Source organism: Vigna unguiculata, chromosome 2, assembly GCF_037176805.1.
Source record: "Vigna unguiculata cultivar grain cowpea cultivar isolate G323 ecotype 2 chromosome 2, ASM3717680v1, whole genome shotgun sequence".
In the NCBI taxonomy this organism is placed as follows: Eukaryota; Viridiplantae; Streptophyta; class Magnoliopsida; order Fabales; family Fabaceae; genus Vigna; species Vigna unguiculata.
In genome coordinates, this window is record NC_140793.1 from 29458316 (window position 1) to 29481152 (window position 22837).

The window sequence follows — 22837 nt, forward strand, 5'->3', positions numbered from 1 at the left end:
ATCAAATTATAAAAGGAAAGAAAATCAACTTGACATATAAGGAAAAAAAAAGTAATTAAATCTTAATTTTATTAAAATAAATCGTTTTAATCCATTTAACCATGTGAACAGGAAATCATTTATTTAATTGGTAGAATTGTAAAATATAGAGTTCGTTTGGCTGAGGAGAAATATTTTAAATTTTAGTAATAAATTATAAAATTATAACATGGTCTTATTTGTTCTTTTTATCTTTCATTTCTATAATTAAAAAAGAAGCAAAGAAACAATTTTTAACTAGGTTTTTGTCGAAAAGTCAAGCGCGTGTCCGTGTGCGGTGCTGTGATAGTCTAAAAAGAACGCTTTTTTGCCCACAAGATTCTCTCTCCTTTCTCCTACAACATGATTCAGTTTTCGCTTTCATTCTCATAACTCATTCATTCAATTATTATCATAATTTCTCTGTTTTCTTCTGTTCTCTTCTCACAACTATTCCAAAGTGGGCACCTTTTTTTACTCCCTCTCTCTATCTAGAAAGACCCAGCCAGCCAGGTAGTTACAGGTAATTATCAATCCTCTTCTTTCCACCTTTTCATGAATAAATTGAAACCCCAATACAAGATTATCTTTTTCTGATGATTTTCTGTTTGGACTGCAACAAAGTAGCTGTTTTTATTGTAATTAAAGGGTGAAGAATGGATGCTATACGGAAGCAAGCAAGCAAGTTAAGGGAGCAAGTTGCAAGGCAACAGCAGGTCATCATCATTCCTAGTCTTCTTTTTAGATGAAACTGGAAATTTTTTTTGTGGGGTGCTTCTCAATTGAGTACTGTTACTATTTACTCTTTAGGTTATGAGTGTTTCTGTAGCATGGGATCATAATATTACTTTTTGTTATTTCAACTTGAATTTTTAACAGTGGGATTTTGTATGAAAAGTATAATTTTTACTTTTGCTTTGATTTGAACTGATGGGAGTGGGAACCTTAAACACGAAGTATTTTTTCTGCATGTTTGTTTCTATTGGTTGTATTTGGGTTTGGTTTTCCTGGTCAATCTCGTGGTTTTATTTGTTTGACTTTGGTCTTCTACCATGATGTTGTTGTCTTGCAGGCCATACTTAGACAGTTGGGTCAAATTAGCAATGAACCGCTCATGACTGATGAATCTGAAATTGAATGTCACCAGCACCTTCAGAAGTTATACACTTCCACAAAGACAGCTAAGGTGCTTTTGTATTTTCACTCCATGTATCTTCTTTAACTGGTTCATCAGGAAACTTTTTTTGTCATGTTTTTAACCTATGTCTTTTAACAGCATTTTCAGCGGCATATTGTTCGAGCTATAGAAGGGTTCATCTCTGTTAGCTCCAAGCAGATGGAGATAGGTAACTTTTGCTTTTGGCCTTTTGTACCTCTGTTATTTTGGTTTATGCCTCAGTTAATATTTTGTTCTCTGTGATTCAGTGAGGAGGTTGGCTAGGGACTGCTGTAGGTATGGGACTGAGAATCTTGGTAGTGGTTACCCTCTTGCAAGGGCTTCTCTTCAATTTGGTAACTCGTATGATATGATGGAAAATGAGAGGGAAACTTTGCTCGGGATCTTAGGTGATCAGGTAATCTTTTGGGGAATTTCTTTTGTACTCTCAAGTATAGTCTTAAAGAGGTCATTTTTGTGAAATATAGCCTTTCTTGCTTCTAACTCTGCTTCAGGTTTTGTATAGATCTCTGAGCCACTGCGGGCACAAATAACAGGAGCTCCTTTGGAGGATGCACGCCATCTCACTCACCGGTATGATAAACTTCATCAAGAAGTAGAAGCACAGGTAATAATTTACTGCTACAATGGCATGCATATGGTGGTATGCTATGCATGATATTTATCATAGATATCTTCTCATCAGGCTGCTGAAGTTTTGAGGCGTCGATCAAAGTTGAGGAATTCTTCTGTTTCTGCAGAGAGTTCTGTGAGGCTTCAGAATGCAGAAACAAGGTTGAAAGAACTTAAATCTGCCTTGGCAGCACTTGGTAAAGAAGCTACCGCTGCTATGTTGTCCGTTGAAGAACAACAGCAACAGATGACTCTCCAGAGCCTTCGTACAATGGTATTTCTAAGTTCCTTGTGGCATTACACTATTGGCAATGTGATTGCTGATTGATGGTTAACAGCAAAATTTAGTATTATAGTATTATTATTATTATACATAACAACATAATATAGAGTCAATCTAATTCATTCTAATATCAACAAGTACTATATCTGTAGGATTCTAACATATCTTCTAACATCAAAATTTGTTGTTCATACCAGAGATGATGTTACATTTACAAAAGTTGTTGCCATTTACCAGAGGGTGGGCCTTAGTGCAACTCTTGTGACCTAGAGGTCATGGGTTTAAATCCTAGGACTATCTTTACTTGTGGTTGTGGGGGTAAGATTTGCCCGCCACAGATCCCACTAGGTGGGAATCTTGTACTCTTTTTTACTGTGCCATGGACCAAGTTGCTTCCTCTATGAAAACCAGGAAAAGAAAAGAAAACATCTTTACACTATACTTATGGTTTGGTTGGTTATGAGCTAATTAGATTTCTTGACATGATGGTGATTAAAACCCTAACGACAACCTACATTCATTATAGTAACTGATGTTTTCTTAACTGAATATGTTGGATGCATTATTTTCTTTTTAAATTTTGTGTTGTATGGTTCTTGAGCCTTGAGGAAATCTTCCCCTAAGCCTATTCTTTCTTTTTTCATCTGTTCCCCCTTATGGCAGGTGGATGCAGAGAGAGCCTATCATCAGCATGTCCTTATTATTCTAGAGAAAGTATATACTGAGGTCAGTCAGCATATAGCCTTACTCTTCCTTCAAATCAGAAAAATAAATAGATACTAGTTCCTGTGCCCATTCTGCATGTTAAATTCTAGAATATATTCTAACCATTATTCAAGGTTGCCGATCAAATTAATAATCTGGATCTTATATTGGATGTTATGTGGAATTAGATAACTGATGAGAAACAACCAAAAGAGGCTACATCAGTTCCACCGCCAAGAGATGGACATAATCAACCTGCAGATGAGAATACTGCTTCAAATGGCATTGATTATAAACACAACAGTCAAACAGGCACCTACTTTTTTGCAAAGGTAAGTCATGTGTGAACATATGAATAATACTATCTCTACATATTCTTATAATGCCAGCTATATTCTTCCAGTTCACTGTAGCTCAAGATGAAGCCTATACAGATATTTATTTTTCCTTTTAATGGTACCAATATCATATGCTGATCTTCATATTACTATTACTGGCTAATACTTATCAGCATATTTGAATTTGTGGATATTTGTTATATTATATATATTTTAAGCCATAAAGTATTTGGCTTCTAACTCCAGATACCTCTTTTCATTATCAAATTGTGTTTGTCATATACTTTTTGGTGAAGGTACTGCTGAAAACAAGATGTGTAAAATAATGAATGTGATGAGATCATTACATTCACGTTCGTACACATAAACATTGACAAATCTTTGTGCAAAGTATTTGGGTAGAACTTTTTTGCTAATAATAGTGTTCTTATCTTTCCCATTATAGCATAATTGTCTCACCTGAGGTCTAGGACAAAAAAAACTTGTACAAAATAAAAGTTTATGTCTCTTCATATGATATAATCCAAAATTTGTTAGAACTCAGTGCCGTACAATCTTCCATTTATGTGAATCTTCTGGACTGATTCATGTTCCTTATTATCTGTCTTGTAGGTCGTACATCCATTTGATGCTCAAGCTGAGGGGGAGTTAAGCCTATCAGTTGATGATTTTGTTGTAGTTCGCCAGGTATATTTCTTTAAGAACTGTTCAGCTATTTGTGATCCATCTTCACTTTTACTCTACACAAACAGACTCTTCATAAGGTTACTTTTAAGCTTTTATAAAGAGCTAAAGATGGACCTTTTTTGCCATTGGTTGGACTTGTGATTCATAAAAAAGCATTTGGCTATTGATGCAGAAGCAGAGGAGCAAAGTAGAGATATCATTCAAATTAAATCAAAATTCACTTATATGAAAAATGACCAAAAGTGAATAATCTTTTGAAGTTAATTTATTTATTTGATTTTCATACCTTCAACTGCTCTAATACCTAATATCTGTTACTTAAACATAAGAAATAGACTACTGAAATATTGAAGCTTTTCACCACTGTATGTTGGTTACATTTGCAGGTTGGTCCGAATGGATGGTCTGAAGGAGAATTCCAAGGCAATGCTGGATGGTTTCCCACTGCTTATGTACAGAGACAGGACTTGATACCTGCCAACAAGGTACCAGAATAACGTCACTCAATACCAACATTGGTCTTTTGATTAGGTGAGGTGAAAATTGTATATTATACTCACGGAATAGGTGCATTTGAAAAGCCATAGCATATGCTTGCTATTATTTTTGGGTGGTTCTGTCATCTGTGCAGTGTGTTGTATATGTGATGTGAGCTTAATTGCAATAGGAAATAACAGTTTGAATTTGTAGATTGATATATTATATGCATTTTCTTTTAGACCCTTTGTCATTCTGAGGAACTTAGTTTTGGAGATGAAAAGCTTAGTGAGGTGGCTAAATGTTACTTTTATGCTGTCCATATTCTATAGGATTGTTTGTAATTCGTAAGTAAGACATGGCAAGAATCACTGTATTATGAAATCTTCCGATTTATCTATATGGAAAAAGTATTTTATATTTTAGTTGCATCATGTCTTTCTAGTCTGGCAGAAATAAAGTTGGCCTGTTATTGGGACCCAGAAATTTAAATGGCGTTGATGGTTTATCTGAAAACTAAATGAAGGTTTAGACAAGACTAGAATCATAGATTCAAATAAACTGGATTTCACACACCGTGTTAGCTTACAACATAAATTCCTTAAACGTTATCTTTGTTATCTTGCAAGATAAGTTCCTTAAAGGGTTATCTTTGCCCTGAACATGTATGAAATAAATAAATAAAATAAAGTTAAGAGTGTCATGAGAGGACCATAATATTATACTTTTATTTCTATTCGTGACAATTATTTTTCATGTATATTGTAAGGACAGTATTAAAAACAATTGTGCATAATTGAAGTCCTCCTACCCACAAACAAAATTGAAAATCAGTGAAATATGTATTTTAAAGTTTATAACGACTCAGAAAACTAAATTATGCTTATGATTAATCATATAACCTTGACACATCACAGATTGAAGTCCAAAACAAAAATCAAATTGGAACAAAGAAGACCATTTAATTGCGACATATTACCAACCGGCAAACTATAGTAAAACCACGATTAGAGTAATATAACATCTAAAATACAACAACTACACCAAATCGAAATAAAATTGCAAAAAACCATATCTATTATCAGTTGTATAAACTCAATACAGCCAAACGAGGCAATCCATAAACTAAGTAAAATCTTTATATTGATGCAAAGTATAACAAACGCAATATTGGGACAATATGCAAAATGAAATTAACAGACCCACTGTCCCCAAAAAAACAAGACAACAAATACAATTTTTGCTTTTCTTTTATCTGAACATCAGAAGAGTAAAGTGACATAGAGACCCCAACATTCAATGCTTTAATCGGTGAGTTCATCATCAATGTCAGAAGCTTTCATTCTTGAAGATGCTTGCTTGGCCCACTGCACGATCTTTTCAGCCTCGCGGCTAACCTTTTCTTCTTCCTTCATCGCCTTCTTCAGTATCTTCTGCTGTTCCTTCATGGAGAAGCTTCCCAATGAAGACAAAATCTCGTCACCCCAATTCTCCTTACCTTTCTTCTTCTGCTCCTTCTTCTTGGGAGAGCACCACAGGCAACCCCTCCTCCGAGGAGGCGAAGGAGAAGGGGAACCGGAAGACCTCAAAGGAGAGTGCTGTTTGGAACCGTTCTTTTGCGCCGGTTTGAAAATGGAAGACATGGAACTTTCCTCAGAGGAAGAAGGTGTAAAAGGGGGCGAAGAAACAGACTCATCTTTGGCTTTTTCTTCCACTCCCTTTTTGTCATGCGAAGAAGTGTACCCAGAATCTGGATTCTGTTTGGAGGACGAAAAATTGAAACTTGGCTCGTTTCTTGAAGTGGGGGTTGGAAATGTGCGAGCTTTGGTCGGTGGAAAGGATTTGAGGTTGCGGAAACGGGTTTCGAGGTGGGAAGGGAGGACGGAGTTGGTGATTCCGGCGCAGTTGATGGCGGAGAGTTGGTCCAAAACGCATGCATCTTGGGCCTGTGAGATAATTTCTTCTATGGCGGACTCGTTGTCGGTGTCGGAGAAGTCGTAGAAACCCACCATTGTTGTTTTGTCGGGAATGCACTGTGGTTTGTTTGTGTTGCTTAAGGTGAGTGAGTGTTGTTGTGAAAAGTGTGTGTGAATGGAAAAGAGGAAGAAGAGAACAGCAACAAGAGCGTGACGAGGTTCGGTTGCCAACGGCTAATTGCGCCGTTTTGGAGAGTGGGGTCCACGCGCGCATTTTTGGGACCCACTACTTCACGTAGTGCCTGTAGATACGGACACGTGGTATATTTTCTTCTGGACGCCATAACTTTTTTTTTTTTTATCTCATTTTACTTCTCACAGTATTGAAATTAGAAAAGATTTATGTTAATTACAGTTATAATGAGACATTCAAGAGTTGATTGAGATGTGGTTAATTTGATGAGTTATGATTTAATTGAAATTGTTGGTATTATTTTCTATCTTGATCTGCAGTTTCATTTTATAATTGATGATATATTTAATAAAATTATTGTACAGTTTTACTTCTTCAACCAAAAATTTTGTTCCATTTCCTAAAATTTTAAATTTAATAAAATTCCTAAAATTTTAAATTTAATAAATAGGAATTCAACTGAAGAGGAAAACGCCTACTTCAAATACATTTCTATATTAGTAATTAAAGTGCGAAATACATTAATCTTTAGTATGTAGACTTTTTTGAGATAAAAAATGTAATGTAGTATTTATCATGGTGAAAAAATGTAATTTATTTAAAAAAAATGGAATTTTGAAATTAATGGTAATTTATTCTTTGGTAAAATAAAGATATAGATAAAATATTACATATAATAAGAAATAAAAAAGGAAGTAAAAGGAAATATAGAATTAGAGTGGATATAATTAGAGTTATAAAAAAATAGAAATAGTGATGGAGAATAAAAGTAGAATTATAGTGAGTATATCACAATTTACTACATTTAGAAATATCTATACCATAAAATTAAAACAATTATTCGAAAAAATTTAAAAATATTGTCAAATTAAATATCAACCTTATTGTTTTTTTTAAAGGTGCCTTTACTTTAATATTCTAAATATTTTCTTCTAATATTCTTAATCATATTATTTTTCTAAATATCATTAATTGTTATTTAAAATTTAAAGTGATCCCATTCCATTCAAAGAGTACTATTCAAGAACTATTAAATTTTAAAAATTTAAATTAATATATTAGTTTACTGTAATTTTTAACTAATTATCATTTTAATATATTGAATTCAATCAATGGTGAATGTTGATTTGGCTGAAATATCTTTTAACTGTACTGACTCTTGTTGTCTTCATAAGGAATGTAATTTTTGTTTAGGTCTCCATCACCATCTCCTATTACCTTTCAAAGAAAATTAAAATAAAATAAAAAAAATGAAATGAGAGTTCCCACATGGCATATAGAATCTTTGACATAAACACATCACCACCTCATTCAATGTTAACAATTTCAATCAAATTGCTTCAAATGGGTCCCAACATCTCAACCAAAACCAACACATTCATATTAATCTCTCTTTCCTTTTCTTCAAATAACACCTCATCTCAACAACTCCACAATTTTTCACATTCTTCAATCATTTTAATTACTTATTCAACAAACTAGAAGGGTTGGTTTTTGTGATCCCCAGAACTTGATGATGGAGTCAGAGTACGAAGGAGGATCAGCATGTTGCTTTTGCTTCTCTTCCACCAAGAAGAGTGTTGTTGGTGGGAATGGCAGAAAGAAAGAAGTGTTGAGTTCAGAAGACGTTCATTGGGGAAAGAACGATGAGATGCTATCTGACAGAAGCACGTTTTCTGTGAAAGAACAAGAAAAGAGGTTCAAGAAAGCTCTGGAAGAGGAAGAAAAGGTTAACAGAGAAGCAGAGAGGGTTGTCCAATGGGTGAAGCAGGAATCAGCAAAAATTGATCTTTCTGCATTCAAACCAGTTCTTAATGAACCCCAAAAAGAATCAAATACTTGTGATTTTGTTTCTTGATTGGTTTTGGGTGGATTCATTTTGAGAGATTATTGTATATATGTTTCATAGTATTGGGTGGTCCTTTTAGTCAATGTATTTTTTTTTTCTAATTGAAATTGTATCATTTAATAATTTCTGATTTCTTTAGCTTGAAGTTATGGATCAGATTGGTATTGTAAAGGAACTATTCAAGAAGATATGGCTGTTGACCTTGTCCACCAAAGACTTGTATTTGACTTTTTCAAGAGAAGTGTCTATATGCATGAAGAAATGAAATTAGACTTTTATAAATATTCCCTGGTGAAAGTATGAAAGGTTAAAGAATTTCTCTCTTTTGAATTTGAAACATTTTTGTTTTAATTAGTGTTATTCAAATGTATACATTGATTGTATTTTAACATCAAAAGTATACATTGGCTTTTGTTTATTTTTGAATTTTTCTTTTTCTTTATAATTATTAAAACGAGACTATTAAAATTTAAATAATGGTTATACATAAAATAATGAAAAAAGGAAAAGAAAGGAGACACGTGATATTTTAGTTAACACTCAATTTTTGTTTGGAAAAATATAAAAAGAAAGAACATTATGAACATGTAAACTTCTCCTTGTGTTATAGCATGTTATATTAACTATATTCCACGTTATGAAAAAAAAAAATGCAACACATTGCTGTGACAAATCTACGTCCAATTTGGTTTGGATAATGATTAGAAATAAAGAAAATCTAACACAAAGAAAAAGAAAAGTTAAAAAGCAAAAGATAAATTATTAGTAACTTAGCAGAATAATTAACAAAAGATAGAATAACACTAATATTTTAATAAAAGTTTTAGAAACAAATCCACATGTTAAATTTATATAAACAGCACTAACAAACCCACTTCCTTAATTATATACAGAAACATACATAACTTACATAATACATCTGGTTGCATACAAAATCATCACATTTGATTTCTTTCAACTTTTGTTGGAAGTCCCACATCGATTAGAGATAAGTCAATTCAGAATATATAAAGCCAATTCAGAATATATAAGTGAGATGCAAATTTTACCCTACAAGCCGATTTTGTAAGAATGAGTTAAGTTTATTTCTAACAATTTTAAACTGATTTTGTGATTAATTGAATACACACACTAGAAGCTATATGAAGCAACATTGAAAGTGATTTTAGGATGAAAGTGATTCAAATGATATTGCCATGACATGACCAAGTTTTCAAAGTTTGACAAAATTAACATTGGACTGGTTTAACTTTTTATCTGGTTGTTGAAATTGTACGTAATGTGTATACCTCATTCACTACCTAGTTTTGTGTTCATTATAATATTGACTTTTTGGACCACCTTGTCGAATACCTTATCCAGCACTTCAACCTGCAACTGCTCCTCTTCACATTAATTCTTGTATTTCCGAATCAAGACACAAATTGATGCTATCATTCCCTTCGTCACTGTTCTCATTTATACGTTACTTAGGTTACCAAATCATTACCACACACATATACTCTATTCAATCACATTCATTAACTTTTCTTAATCACACCTGTTAACATTAATTATGCATCAAACCATAATATTCTCCTCATGGAACAGATAAGCTTCTATCCTATCTGAATTATTATACACTATAATTAAATGTATCCTTACGCCACCTGGCCATGATTACAGTAACAACTTCACTCTAAAATTAGTAACTTTCACTACATACAATCTTATTATACTCGATAACTTCTTCTATAATACACTCATTTATACAAAATATCTGTAAAACTTTTCATACTGTCAAACAGCATAAATATCAGTGTTCATGTCAGTCCTGAAATAACTGAATTAATAAATACATACATATACATATACATATGTATATGTATATGTTTATGTGAAAGGTGTGTGTCGTGGACCTATAGTAATGTTACGTACAAAAAGACATTGGTGTATTGTGCATGAAGACACTACATAGATGACAAAATAGAGAACAAAACAAGGTATACATAAGTAAACAAACATATGAAAACATATAATAATGTCTCCAAAAATTACCAGAGTGGTTAGAGAGCAGTTGAAGAAAGAATATCTTTTCCCAAGTCTCCATCAAATGTAGGAAAACTTTACCATATATTGTACAATATTCTTGGTACTTATATTTTGCAGAAGAGCACAATTCTTTCTCACAAGACCTTATAACTTTAGGAAATGAAGGAACCATCAAAGGCATGGAGACCCTTCACTGCAAATTGCTGCTCCACAGAGGACCAAACGGTTTTCAAGAACTTCAGCAGGTGCAAGCCTTCACGTTCTGACTTGTCAAAGAACATTGCTCCTTTGCCATCGTTCAGGAGACTCTCCTTCTCTGATCTCAGTCGTTCTTCGTCTGTGCGAATCAATGAGGATCTTGCACAGTCTTTTGGGTCGGATTTGTTTGATTTTCAGCTGAGTGAGTTGCGTGCCATAACGCAGAATTTCAGCAGCAACTTCTTGCTGGGAGAAGGAGGGTTTGGAACTGTGCATAAGGGCTACGTAGATGATCATCTCAGACTCGGTTTGAAGGCACAACCTGTTGCTGTCAAGCTTCTTGACATTGAAGGCTTGCAAGGACACCGTGAATGGCTAGTGAGTAGTATCACCTTTCGTCTCATACATTTTCATCTTTAAATTATTTTAAATGTGAATTAAGATAGTACTCTTAAATTCTTAATCTATCAACGTTACTTTTTTCAGATTTGTTAGAAGACATTCTAGATTATCATTTGAGTTGAAATGTGTCAAACAGTGTAAATAAACATCAACTTGAAACGTGATTTATAAAAAAATTATATTCGTTCATTCTTAAATTTCAATATCAAAATTTGGGAGATAGACTAAATCTAATTATGGCATGATAGTTTATCATCACTCTACGATTACAAGTGGTGTTTCATCTTTTCTTTCGATTTTAAGTAACTTGCTTGAGGAAAAAAGAAACCTTTAATAAATTCATGTAATTAAATTTACAAGTCATTATCAGGGTCGTTTAGTTTTGGTGTAGTTGTTGGAATCAGAATCTTGGCTATTCATTTTTAGGAATGAGTGTGATGAAACTAGTGGGGGTTGACTAAATCCTTCATCAACTCATTTGATTGGGCATCCAAAGAGAAAAGTCAGGGAATTTTGTACTAACTTACAAGACTTTAGTATTGTCCTGCATTATTATTATATCATTTTTGTGTTCATATTTTATTATTTAGATTCTTGGAAGGATGGATGCAAGTCAATCCCTTACAGTACAAGAAAAGTTAAAGAAAATAGTATATTAATGTAATAGTTTACAAAGACCATTATTTATTATATTTGAGAAAAACCAGAGTAAAGAAACAAGAATTATCCAATTAGATGTCAGAAATGCATGGGGAAATATATGGTGCAACTTTATTAAGTTCTTTGTTTTTATTTTTAATTTATCCAATTTCATCAATAGTGAAAAGGATTGAAATGTTTTGTATTTATTTTTATGTTGAAATTTGGTGAATGAACCACTTATAAATGAAAAACTACAATGAGCAAATTGAATAATTGATTTGGATTGCAGGCAGAAGTGATTTTTCTTGGGCAGCTAAGACACCCCAATTTGGTTAAGTTGATTGGATATTGTTGTGAAGATGAAGAACGATTACTTGTCTATGAATTCATGCCACGTGGAAGTTTGGAGAATCACCTCTTCAGAAGTATGCATCAAAATCCTTTTTTAACTTTGTTGATTTTCACTTCTTACTATTTTATGTTTTCTAAAACAATTTACTCAACAATCAATTTATCATGCAAATTCTGTTAACTTTTGAAAATTGTTAAAGTATTTCAAAAACAAAACTACAGAAACAACTGGGAGAAGTTTTCTTAATCTCTTCTTCAAGTTCTCTCTGTTCTTATGCTGAAGAGACAATTTTTCAGAAAACAGAAATGTGTTCATAGGACAAACACTTGCAATTGTGTTGAGGTAACAGAGAAATTTTAGAAAGTAGAATTTTGTATCTGAAAACATTAAACAAACAATGAGTAATTGCAGGGCTAACATCACTTCCATGGGGAACAAGATTAAAAATTGCAATAGGTGCTGCTAAAGGCCTTTCCTTTTTGCATGGAGCTGAGAAACCAGTCATTTATAGAGACTTCAAGACTTCCAATGTTTTGCTTGATTCAGTACGTAATCAATTACCAATCATTCTCTTTGTTATTGATTAAAACTGTAAAATAACACAAGAAACTAAATCCAATGAGTTTTTATGCATCATCTGCTTCTGTTTATAATAGGAGTTCACAGCAAAATTGTCAGATTTTGGACTTGCAAAAATGGGGCCAGAGGGATCAAACACACATGTTTCAACCAGAGTCATGGGCACTTATGGATATGCAGCCCCAGAATACATCTCAACAGGTAGGGTTAGCAAATCTAATGTGTACCTATTTTCTGGCATGTTTGTTACTTCCATAAGGAGAAAATAAGTGGAATTTCAACTAATAACTGCTGCCAATTGGGTAGAAATTATTATGTTATTATATGATCTACAATCATGACCAATCTCCATATGCTGTGTTGATAATTCCTTTGGGAAAATTTAAAATGTTGACAATCTCCATATTAGATGTTCATCACTTTCAACAATATGGATTTTAAATCTAACTCAGTTATACAAAACTGACTTGTAAGATGAGATTTGCATCCACTTCTATATTGTGAATTTGACTTATTTCTAGTTGATATGCGTTCTCTAACGGTTAATTATAGTGTTTGACCGGGTACTTTTTGGTAATGAGAACTAAGTTTGTTGTGGAGATTGGTCAAACCATGTGGAACCAACCATGTAATAGTTTGTCATGAAATTTGGTATACAGTTTGCAGATTTTAATGCAGAATATGATTCTGTACAGGGCATTTAACAACCAAAAGTGATGTCTACAGTTTTGGGGTAGTCCTGCTGGAACTGCTGACAGGAAGAAGAGCAACGGACAAAACAAGACCAAAGACTGAGCAAAACCTTGTAGATTGGTCAAAACCTTACTTGAGTAGCAGTAGGAGGTTGAGGTACATTGTGGATCCAAGGCTTGCAGGCCAATATTCTGTGAAGGGTGCAAAGGAAATTGCCCGTTTGGCACTGCAATGCATAAGTTTGAATCCTAAAGACAGACCAAGAATGCCAATGATTGTTGAAACTCTTGAAGCCTTGCAACACTACAAGGACATGGCTGTTACCAGTGGACACTGGCCAGTGTCACAAAAATCTACTAGGAATAAAGTCTCCAACAATAGTAAGATGAATGTGAACACTAGAGCTGGTGCAAACCACAAGCAACCATCACCAGTTCTCAGCAAAAAAACTTGATTGCTACCTTTCAGAAGATTGGTTCTTAATGAAGTATCATGTGGTGTAAGAGTAATTATCAAGCCACCCTACATATATATGTAACTAAATGTATAAAACATAAATGCAATATATATTGAGTGTACATTATTAAAATCTTCCTTTGACAATTCAGATTTCTTCTCAACCCATCCAAAGGAAAATCAGCTAGCTTTTTAAGTCAACTGACAACATGCTTGTTAACTGTAGTTATCAACTAAAGAAAATCTTACGAATACAAGAAAATTAATCTTAAATCTTAATATCGTTAAGACATGTTCTGATAAAAAAGTTGTCACTAAAGACCATGTCTGGTTTAACAAGAGAAGTAAGAACGTAACATATTTCTTCAAGTTAAAGACTTTCCATGTGATTTACAGATCAAGGGAGATTCCAAGAGCATGTAAATGTTATGTACTCGAAGTTATATTCAATGCTTGAGAAGGAAAACCACCAAGCCAGGAATTTTCAACTGGGACTGGACAAATCCTACAATTACGTCACATGATTTGACTAGCATTAATATATTCCAAAAATGGAGAGAAGGGACCAAATTATGTACGCAAATTGCAATAACCCCATCAGGCTCAGCGGTTCCCCAGGAAGTACATGTGACAAATCTATTATAAAAATAAGCTTTTTTACAGAGTTGATTGAGTAATAGTGATAGAAAGTTAAAATTACCAAATAAAATGCTATTTGCATAATAATTTTGTGAGTGTAATAACTTCTATGAAACAGGATCCACCCTATTCTTTTACTAGGATATGCTATTCAAGTGATGTTGAAAAATTAATGTGCGAATTTCTTAAGCTACCTACTCTGCTTCAGTTTGTGTGGCATCAGAACATGCAAAATTCTAAATTACTAGAAGAACAAGTTGTAGATTTGTAATTAACCAAACTTGTGGTTTCCTTCTTTCTACATAAGATAAAACTTAACCAGGAATTCAGCATGTTAATAATGACTTTAAATTTCTCTCAAGTCCATTCTGGCGTGAGTGTGGATGTTAAATAAAGTTTCTGATTCAGAAACCTACGAAACCTCAGCCACATGAATCCACTTTTTTCCCTCAAAAGGGGCGTGAGAAATGCAATTAGAGTAAAATCTAACTAAAAGGTTCATTGCATGCCTACCTCCCCCACCCCATAGATAATTCCTGCCTTCCACCTCATAGACTACAAAATTCAAAACACAAAAACAAAATCTATGTACAAATTTTCAGAATTCCTTTAACAAATGGCCTTCAACAACAAATCCAAGAAGTCCAGTTCCCCTTCTAAATTTACTTTCTGTGTCACCCTTTTCTTCCTTGTCCTCTTCACCATACCAGCATTTTTCCTCCTCCACACACCCACCACATGCACCACCCTCTCCAAAACTTGGTCTGGTGATCTTCTTTTAGCCGAATTCGCTTGGAACAAACTCCCCTTTCTGGAACAGAACCCTTCACCTGTACCTCTTAAAATCGCTGTCTTCTCTAGAAAATGGCCTATTGGAACGACTCCTGGTGGCATGGAGCGCCATGCATACACACTTCACACTGCTCTTGCTCAGCGGGGCCACAAGGTTCATATATTTACCTCTCCTCCACTAGAAGAAACCTCTTCAACCTTTTCTTCAGACACAACCAATCACCAAGACGATGTTAATGCACCCTCTTCGCCCTTCATCCATTGCCATGAAGGGGAGCCAGGAAAGTGGCGCTACAACAAAGCATGGGAACAGTTTCTGGAACAAAACCAGAAAGAACCCTTCGATGTTGTTCACTCAGAAAGTGTAGCACTTCCTCATTGGCTCGCTCGCGACCTTCCAAACCTTGCAGTTTCATGGCATGGCATAGCACTTGAGAGTTTGCAATCTAGCCTTTTCCAAGACTTAGCTCGTACAGCTGATGAACCAAGATCCCCGGATTTTGACAAAGGCTTATACGGGGTTCTCCCTAAGATTCTAAATGAGATAAGGTTCTTCAGAAACTATGCACACCATGTTGCTATCAGTGATAGTTGTGGTGAGATGTTAAGAGATGTGTACCAAATCCCCAGCAGAAGAGTGCATGTGATTCTCAATGGAGTTGATGAGGGTGACTTCAGAGAAGATGTGGAATTGGGAAAGGAATTTAGAATCAAAATTGGCATTCCCAACAATGCTAGTTTAGTGCTTGGTGTCGCTGGAAGATTGGTTAAGGACAAAGGCCACCCTCTCGTTCATGAAGCATACTCTAGGCTAATAACAAAACACCCTAATGTGTATTTGATTGTAGCTGGCTCAGGACCATGGGAGAATCGATATAGGGATTTAGGAAAGCAAGTTCTTGTTCTTGGATCCATGAGTCCTTCCATGCTACGAGCATTCTACAATGCCATTGACATTTTTGTCAATCCCACACTTAGACCACAAGGGCTTGATCTTACTCTGATGGAAGCCATGATGAGTGGGAAACCCCTTTTGGCATCAAGGTTTCCTAGCATCAAAGGTAGTGTTGTGGTGGATGATGAATTTGGCTTTATGTTCTCTCCCAACGTGGAATCCCTAATGGAGTCACTTGAAGCAGTGGTGAAGGAAGGAAAGGTAAGCCTTGCAAGGAGGGGAAATGCATGCCGTGAATATGCAATTTCTATGTTTACGGCAACAAAGATGGCGTTGGCATATGAGAGACTATTCCTATGCATAAAAGAAGATAAGTTTTGTAACTATCATTGAGGTGTAATATTTTTCTTTCTATCATTGTCTTATCTGCTTCTGTTATTCAGACAACAGTAACAAAACAAATTTAATGCTTGTCAATTTTAGATTTTGTTTTGGTGATTATAATTTCCTGTATCACTTTATCCGCGTTGTGGATTGGAAGACCATATTCTATATATGATTATGATGTTACAGTAGACTTTTTACCTACCTGTACATATATTACAGTAGGCTTAAAAAGGAAGCTATATATACTTTCTGATAATCAAGTCAGAAGGAAAAGTCACAGGTACTTGTATGGTTTGAAGAGTCTGTCTTTGTTTCAATTCTTCAATCATTAGTAGTTGGCGTATCAGAGGAACTATGCAAGAACATAATTATGCCCCCAAGGGTGCTATGAACTTCCAAAACACAATCACCACTAGGCTGGGTCAGCTAAATGAAGTTACTGACAGTGACTGAATTGGTGTTAATCACAGAGTGCACCAAAACCCTTTAACCAAAAGGCACCAAAAGGATTTAGCATCAACAATTCTATGATTTCCACCTTTCTGCGGTGTCATATGCTAAGATACAAGCGACTGCGCCCAAATCCTCGAACGATGTCTCTCAAAATGATCATAGGCGTGTTTGGTTCTCAAGAACAAGAGCACACTAGAAGCTAGTCCTAAGACAGACATAGCTCCCCACCACACAAATGTCCAGAAGTAGCACTTCCTTCCCATGCACACCAGTGTGTCACCCATAAAGTCACCTGTGACTGAGTAAGCATTGGCATCGTAGATCGCTGCAGCCAGAAAACCATACAGAAGAGACCCAATTGGAATGTTCGTTATGAGAATATTGTGATTGACACTCACACTGTTGGGTCCAAATAGTTCCGATGTAACTGCCACTGCTGCTGCGAAGATGAAACCAGAACTCAGACCAATCAGTGCAGTGCTAACTTTAAGTGCAGCTGCACTGTCTGATACAGCAAGCAATATAAATGCAACTGGGGTTGGAAAAAGCCCAATGGCTAGCCATCCGGTTCTTGCAAAGTAGAACTTGCTGCATTTTGGAAAAAAAAAATACTATATCATCATAACTGCTACAAACTTATATTACAAAACAAGATTCACTCCTTAATAAAGAGAATGCTAACAAAATATGTATTAAGAGAAAGAGTTCACCAAAACATGATAGATAATGGTGAGAAAACACTTACTTTCGAATGTAGTCTGGTACAGCCGAAAGCAATCGACCAAAGAAAGAAAATGATGAGTATAATGTGACAAGGGTAGATATACTTGAACTCAGGCCTAAAGATTGAGCTATCTGTCCCAGATTGTTGCTATAGACAAGACCAATTGTGCCACCACAGAAGTATGCAATATAATAGAGCCAGAAATCCACCCTCCGGACAACCTCTGCAGCGGTGTGCTCTTCTCCTAGAATTGCCAACTGATCCTGAGCAAGCACCTTGTCACAGCCCATGCCACTGGCTTTTGCCCTCTGACTTCCATGCACTGATCCCTTCTCACCCAACAGGCCGTGATCTTCTCCATTGCTGAGGTTGAGAGTACTGGTGAGGAGTTCCTTGTGAAGCTCAAGATCATCAACATGAACAAGAAGGAAGCCAGAGCCTTCCATCTGAAAGCTGGAATTGATGGCATTGTGAAACCAATCTCGAGCATAGATGGTACCAGGGATGCATAGTGGGGATATGAGGAGAAAAATGGCCCCACCAAAGTAGAGCCTCGAGGTGGCTTCATCAGAAGTTGATGAGGCAAAGAGGAGGAGGTAAATGCCAGTGAAGATGGCGAGGAAGTTGAGTATTAGAAATATCACTGAGTTTCTGCGAGCAGCATCTGCAGATCTTGAGAGAGAGTCTAAAGGAGGTTGAAGAAGAATTGGGATTAGTGCTGCAAGAGAAGTGAGAAGAGGCACAAGGGCGTTCAAGAGAAGGTAGAGTGAATCCGATGAAGGGTCTATTGAATTGGCCGCAAGTGTGTAGAGTGCAGCACTCACACCATTGAAACTCACTGTGAGTGACAATGCAAGGGGTCTGTTCACTGGAAAATTCCTAATGCAGAGAACAAAACACACTGTGTTGAACCAACAGATGCTGCAGCCACTCAACAAACTCAGAAGAAAGAACTGCCACACACAAAACAAAAAGCTAATTAACCTGACTGAAAATCAACATAAGCAACTTTCTGTATTAATCATCACAACTTTACAATAGTTTGGTTAAAGAAAATTTCAAAAGTTGTTTTAATTTCTCGTTATGTATGTTCCACAATCATATTTTCACACCCTTGATCTTGTATACGAGTATTTGATAATCTTATTTTAGTAGTATAACAATATAGATACGAGTAAAAAGTTTTATTATCATAAAGTTATATAAAATCGTTATCATTGTATAGGAGAAAGAGACTGTAAAAGCATAATTTTTGTAATCTTTTCTGGTGTGTGGTACATGCAGACGAAGTGGCGTGCAGAAAAGAACCACGTCAAATGGGTACGGTTTGGAGTTTTGGCCATTGGGACCAGCAGTTACAGTTGAGAAGTTGTGAAATGAGACGTGTTTGGAAAACACGACCACAAAACACAACTAAACATAACAGGACGATAAATATAAAAGATTCACGGAGGAAAATATGACAGCTTCTGTCCTTTTCCGAAAGAAATATATGGTCCGTTGAAAGCTCTTCTTTTTGAAGTCCATTCAAATCTATGAGGAACCTTTCAAAACTAGCCAAAACTACAATTTTTATTAGACCTGTCCTTGGGAATGGAGTGTAGTGTTGTGTACTGTAGTGATAAAAATCGCCGAAGCAGATTCCTGGTACCCTTCAACAAGTTTTGTTAATTTTTATTGTCTAAGTTACTAGTTCATTAAAATGGGTTAATGATGATAATGGTTAGAACTTATTAGTAAAAGACAAGAAAGGAGTGGACCACAAATTATTGTGATGTGTGAAAAAAGAGAAAAAATTGATAGAAGATAGAAAAGTGAAGGGTTGGTGGTATGAGAAGAATTAATGAAGTGTATGTAATGTACGTAAGGAAGGTGTGCACCACAAGGCCATCATCCATAACCAAGTGCTACTTGTCAGTCAAGGCCATAACTCTCTCCATGCTAAGAATTCAAAGATTTTTTTTTTTTTTGACTGCTAAAAAATACGTTTTCAAAATATTTTTTTTTCTTATGTATTGCCAAAAAAGATTCTAGGTAGCATATTACTCACCATATTTATAACCAAATTCTTCATTCTTAAAAACTGAATTCTTTTACTTAATTTTTTGAAAATAAGGTTTCAGAAATTTTAAAGTTTAAAATTATAATACTTAAATTAGTTAATAGTTTACAATATTAATGTTATTTGAAATTTATTTTTATAATTTTTTAAGTAAATTTTTAAATAAAATTAGTATTGAGATTCTATTAAAAAAAATATCAAGTTACTTGATAATATAAGTTAGAAATTTAAGTATTGATTTAAATTAATAATTCATTGTGTTTATAGTTAAATCTATTTATTAACTTAATTATGTAAGATATACATAAGAGATTAAATTTATTGTAAGATTTTGTTTCTAGTAATCAATTGATGTAGGATATATATTTTTTAAGTGTAATAAATGTTTTAAAAATCCAATAAATAGATTTAGCTTGGTTCTAATGATATTTGTAAATATTTCACGGAAGTAAAATAATAAAGAATGTATACAAGTATTTTAATGAATTAAATATTCTTAATTTAATTATGTAATTAAATTAAGATGTGGTGTGTTTTTAATAAGATGACGTGTTACAATTATTACTTTTAAGCACCGTAGTATTTTTGAAAAATATAACATTTTAAGTTCTTACAAAAAAGATTCTTTGAAAATAAAAATTGGAAATTTAAGATACAATTTAAATTAATAATTTAATTTGATACTGTAAAGATCTATGGAACATTTTCAATATGATAACCATTATCTTCTCAACATAGAAATAACTCAAATTTAAAGAAATATTAAAAACGTAAATATTATTTATTAAAATAAGAAGCATCAATTCAAAATTAAAAAAAAAACAGTAAATAACAAAAACAAAGTAGATAAACAAATTTATTAATAATAAAAAATATATTAATCATTCAATTAATATTAATTAATTTAGTTTAATAGTTTATATAAAAACGAAAGTAAATTTTGAGAAGAAAGCAAAAAAAATAATTTAGTTTGAGAGAAAAAACGAAAATCAAGTTAGAAACGAAAGTTTGATTTCTTAAAAGTCGAACTCTGACCCTAATCAATAAATAGTATTATGTAGATAAATATTTTATTTTGAATAATAGGTATATATAGAAGTAATTTTTTCTTTTACCAATTGGGAAAAACAAAAAAGAAATATTGGTTTTTTTTTTAACGGGAAGTCTAATGAAAAGTAGGAATGTACTAAAATTACATTACATTATTGGCAAGAAAATATTTGGCTCTAGATATTTAACCCTAGTTAAGCTTGAGTAAGGTAAAGTAACACACAGACATTAGGTTATACTAATGTGGATGAAAGGAAAGAAAAAATAGAAGAATATTTGTCGTATGCATGAAGATGAGGGAAGAAGAGAAAACCAGGTAATAAGGCAAGGCGATGAAGTTTTTGATGGCGAGCCACTGTAGGCCGTAGCCGAGGAGTCCCATGGCGGAGGCGATGAAGATGACGACGGAGAGCGGGAGACGAGAGAGGGCGAGGCCGGAGGACCAACCGAAGACCTTGCCCATGTCGTTGGCGGTTGCGAGGTAGTTGAGTTTGATCTGAGAGATGTTGAGAAGGGATTTGAGGGAAGAGGAATAGTCGGAGAAGTCGAAGTTTGTGCCGGTGAAGGCCTGAATCCAGATGGTCGCCACCAGAACCATCCACTTCCTAGATTGTCCGGTCATCGTCGTCACAACGTAAGACTGTGTCTCTGTTTGCGTTCAATTGCTCCCTTATAGAGGAACCGCTCGGCCACACAAATAACCATCAACACACAAACTAAATCCCTTTTCCAACTCCCTGTAAACACATATACAAAACACAGACAGTTAGTTAATTAATTAATTAATTAATTAATTTTCTCCTACTAACTGCTCTTCTTCACTCAAATAGTTCGTTCTAGATATAATTTATAGAAGGTAAGCAATTTAATAAGAATGATTTATAATAGACATATAGGTGAGGGTTGTTTTTAATAGAACAATTGTGTAGTTATTTTTTTAAGTAGTTACATATTTATTACAATTATTTATTTTATTAAACGATAGAATTTATAACTAAAAATATTATTTAAAATAGTTATAAGAATGTTTTTTTTTTTCATAATGATATAGATACTTACAACAAATAAAGTCGTAGAAATGTTTAATTGAAAAATACAAAAAAAAAAAATATTTCAATTCGTCTGAAGAATATCCAAATTCAGCGAATAGGTGTATCAACACGGGTATCGTTCAAATTTTTGAATAGAAGAGAATATATATATATAAAATTATTTAACAAATATTGAAGTATTTGTACTTTAAAAGCAAAAATAAATATAATCAATCCACTTTATATTTTTATCATAGTAGTTTGTCATGGATCATAACTTTTTTAAATAATTTTAAGTTTTTGATAATTTTTGGAAGGTTATTTTAACAAAAAATCTTTACTTGAAAGTTTTTATTAGGAAAGCTTTCGACGTAAGGATTATATTATCCCTTACGCTCATATGAGCTTGTCACCAAGACTAATTATTGACTTATTTATAAATCTTTCAAAAAGAAAGAATTTATAGGAAAGACACAATACCAATGATATATAAGTCAAAACCACACTACTTCCAACAAAATAATTTAAAAACAATAGCTTTATGGATCTTCATCTCGTGTTCAATTTTTTTATTTCTATTGAGATTTAGACTCATACTTGAATCCTAACCATTTTTAATTATAATTTTAATTTTTTATGTATAATATATATTGGGTTTTAGTTTTCTTAAATTTCAATTTTGTCTCAAACAATTTTGATTTCTAAAATAATATTAACATATATTGAAAATATATTTAGATAAGTTTTTTTATAACATCTTCAAGAAAAATAAAATATACAATATACAATATATAGCACAAGTTAAACATAAAAATTCCGAAAAATTATATAAAAAGAATTTCCGCAAAATAAAATAAAAAAGACAGAAATGGATTTCATATTGTAATTTCACCTAGTGAAATATATTAACATTGCATTCTACATGTTGAAAGTGAGAACGTATATATGTGATGTCTTACAGCCAATGAATTAAATTTTATGAATCACAAGAGAATCAGTTTCTCACTCCATATATGTTATTTCCTTTTCTGCCAAACGTTACCTTAATCACAAAGAAATCACATTTATATATATTTTGGTTTTATAAGGTTTCCTTTTCTGGCTATAGCAACAAAGAAAACATATTCATTTGTTCGTTTATAGAAAGTTTAACTAACAGCTATGGATGGAAGTGTTTGACTCTTGGTTGTTTGTTT

General features: G+C 33.8%; 5 protein-coding genes across 6 annotated transcripts; 3 read left to right on the top strand and 2 right to left on the bottom strand.

Moving 5' to 3' along the window:
- The first annotated feature begins 368 nt into the window (after positions 1-368).
- Positions 369-4722, top strand: LOC114173280 (SH3 domain-containing protein). Of its 2 annotated transcripts, none has more exons than XM_028057565.2 (11): positions 369-541; positions 643-734; positions 1091-1204; positions 1295-1364; positions 1444-1592; positions 1701-1802; positions 1881-2081; positions 2754-2816; positions 2984-3127; positions 3746-3820; positions 4207-4722. In XM_028057565.2, exons 2-11 carry the CDS (start codon positions 675-677, stop codon positions 4315-4317), a joined length of 1089 nt encoding a protein of 362 aa, XP_027913366.2. In that variant the 5' UTR covers positions 369-541; positions 643-674; the 3' UTR covers positions 4318-4722. The 2 variants fall into 2 exon arrangements, with proteins under 2 accessions (XP_027913366.2, XP_027913365.2); XM_028057564.2 differs by having other exon boundaries at positions 646-734.
- A 696-nt stretch (positions 4723-5418) lies between these two features.
- Positions 5419-6542, bottom strand: LOC114173281 (uncharacterized). Its single transcript, XM_028057566.2, has one exon. The coding sequence runs from the start codon at positions 6307-6309 to the stop codon at positions 5602-5604; it is 708 nt and encodes a 235-aa protein (XP_027913367.1). The 5' UTR covers positions 6310-6542; the 3' UTR covers positions 5419-5601.
- Positions 6543-7740: 1198 nt separating this feature from the next.
- On the top strand, positions 7741-8378 carry LOC114173282 (uncharacterized). The gene has a single exon (XM_028057567.2). It carries the CDS (start codon positions 7920-7922, stop codon positions 8262-8264), a length of 345 nt encoding a protein of 114 aa, XP_027913368.2. The 5' UTR covers positions 7741-7919; the 3' UTR covers positions 8265-8378.
- A 2011-nt stretch (positions 8379-10389) lies between these two features.
- Positions 10390-13755, top strand: LOC114173279 (Protein kinase superfamily protein). Its single transcript, XM_028057563.2, has 5 exons — positions 10390-10862; positions 11818-11953; positions 12292-12425; positions 12537-12660; positions 13155-13755. Exons 1-5 carry the CDS (start codon positions 10446-10448, stop codon positions 13604-13606), a joined length of 1263 nt encoding a protein of 420 aa, XP_027913364.2. The 5' UTR covers positions 10390-10445; the 3' UTR covers positions 13607-13755.
- Positions 13756-16461: 2706 nt separating this feature from the next.
- Positions 16462-21440, bottom strand: LOC114174042 (protein NUCLEAR FUSION DEFECTIVE 4-like). Its single transcript, XM_028058783.2, has 3 exons — positions 20924-21440; positions 17520-18451; positions 16462-17362 (listed from the first exon to the last, which is right to left on the bottom strand). Exons 1-3 carry the CDS (start codon positions 21230-21232, stop codon positions 16879-16881), a joined length of 1725 nt encoding a protein of 574 aa, XP_027914584.2. The 5' UTR covers positions 21233-21440; the 3' UTR covers positions 16462-16878.
- Between the last annotated feature and the right edge of the window lie 1397 nt (positions 21441-22837).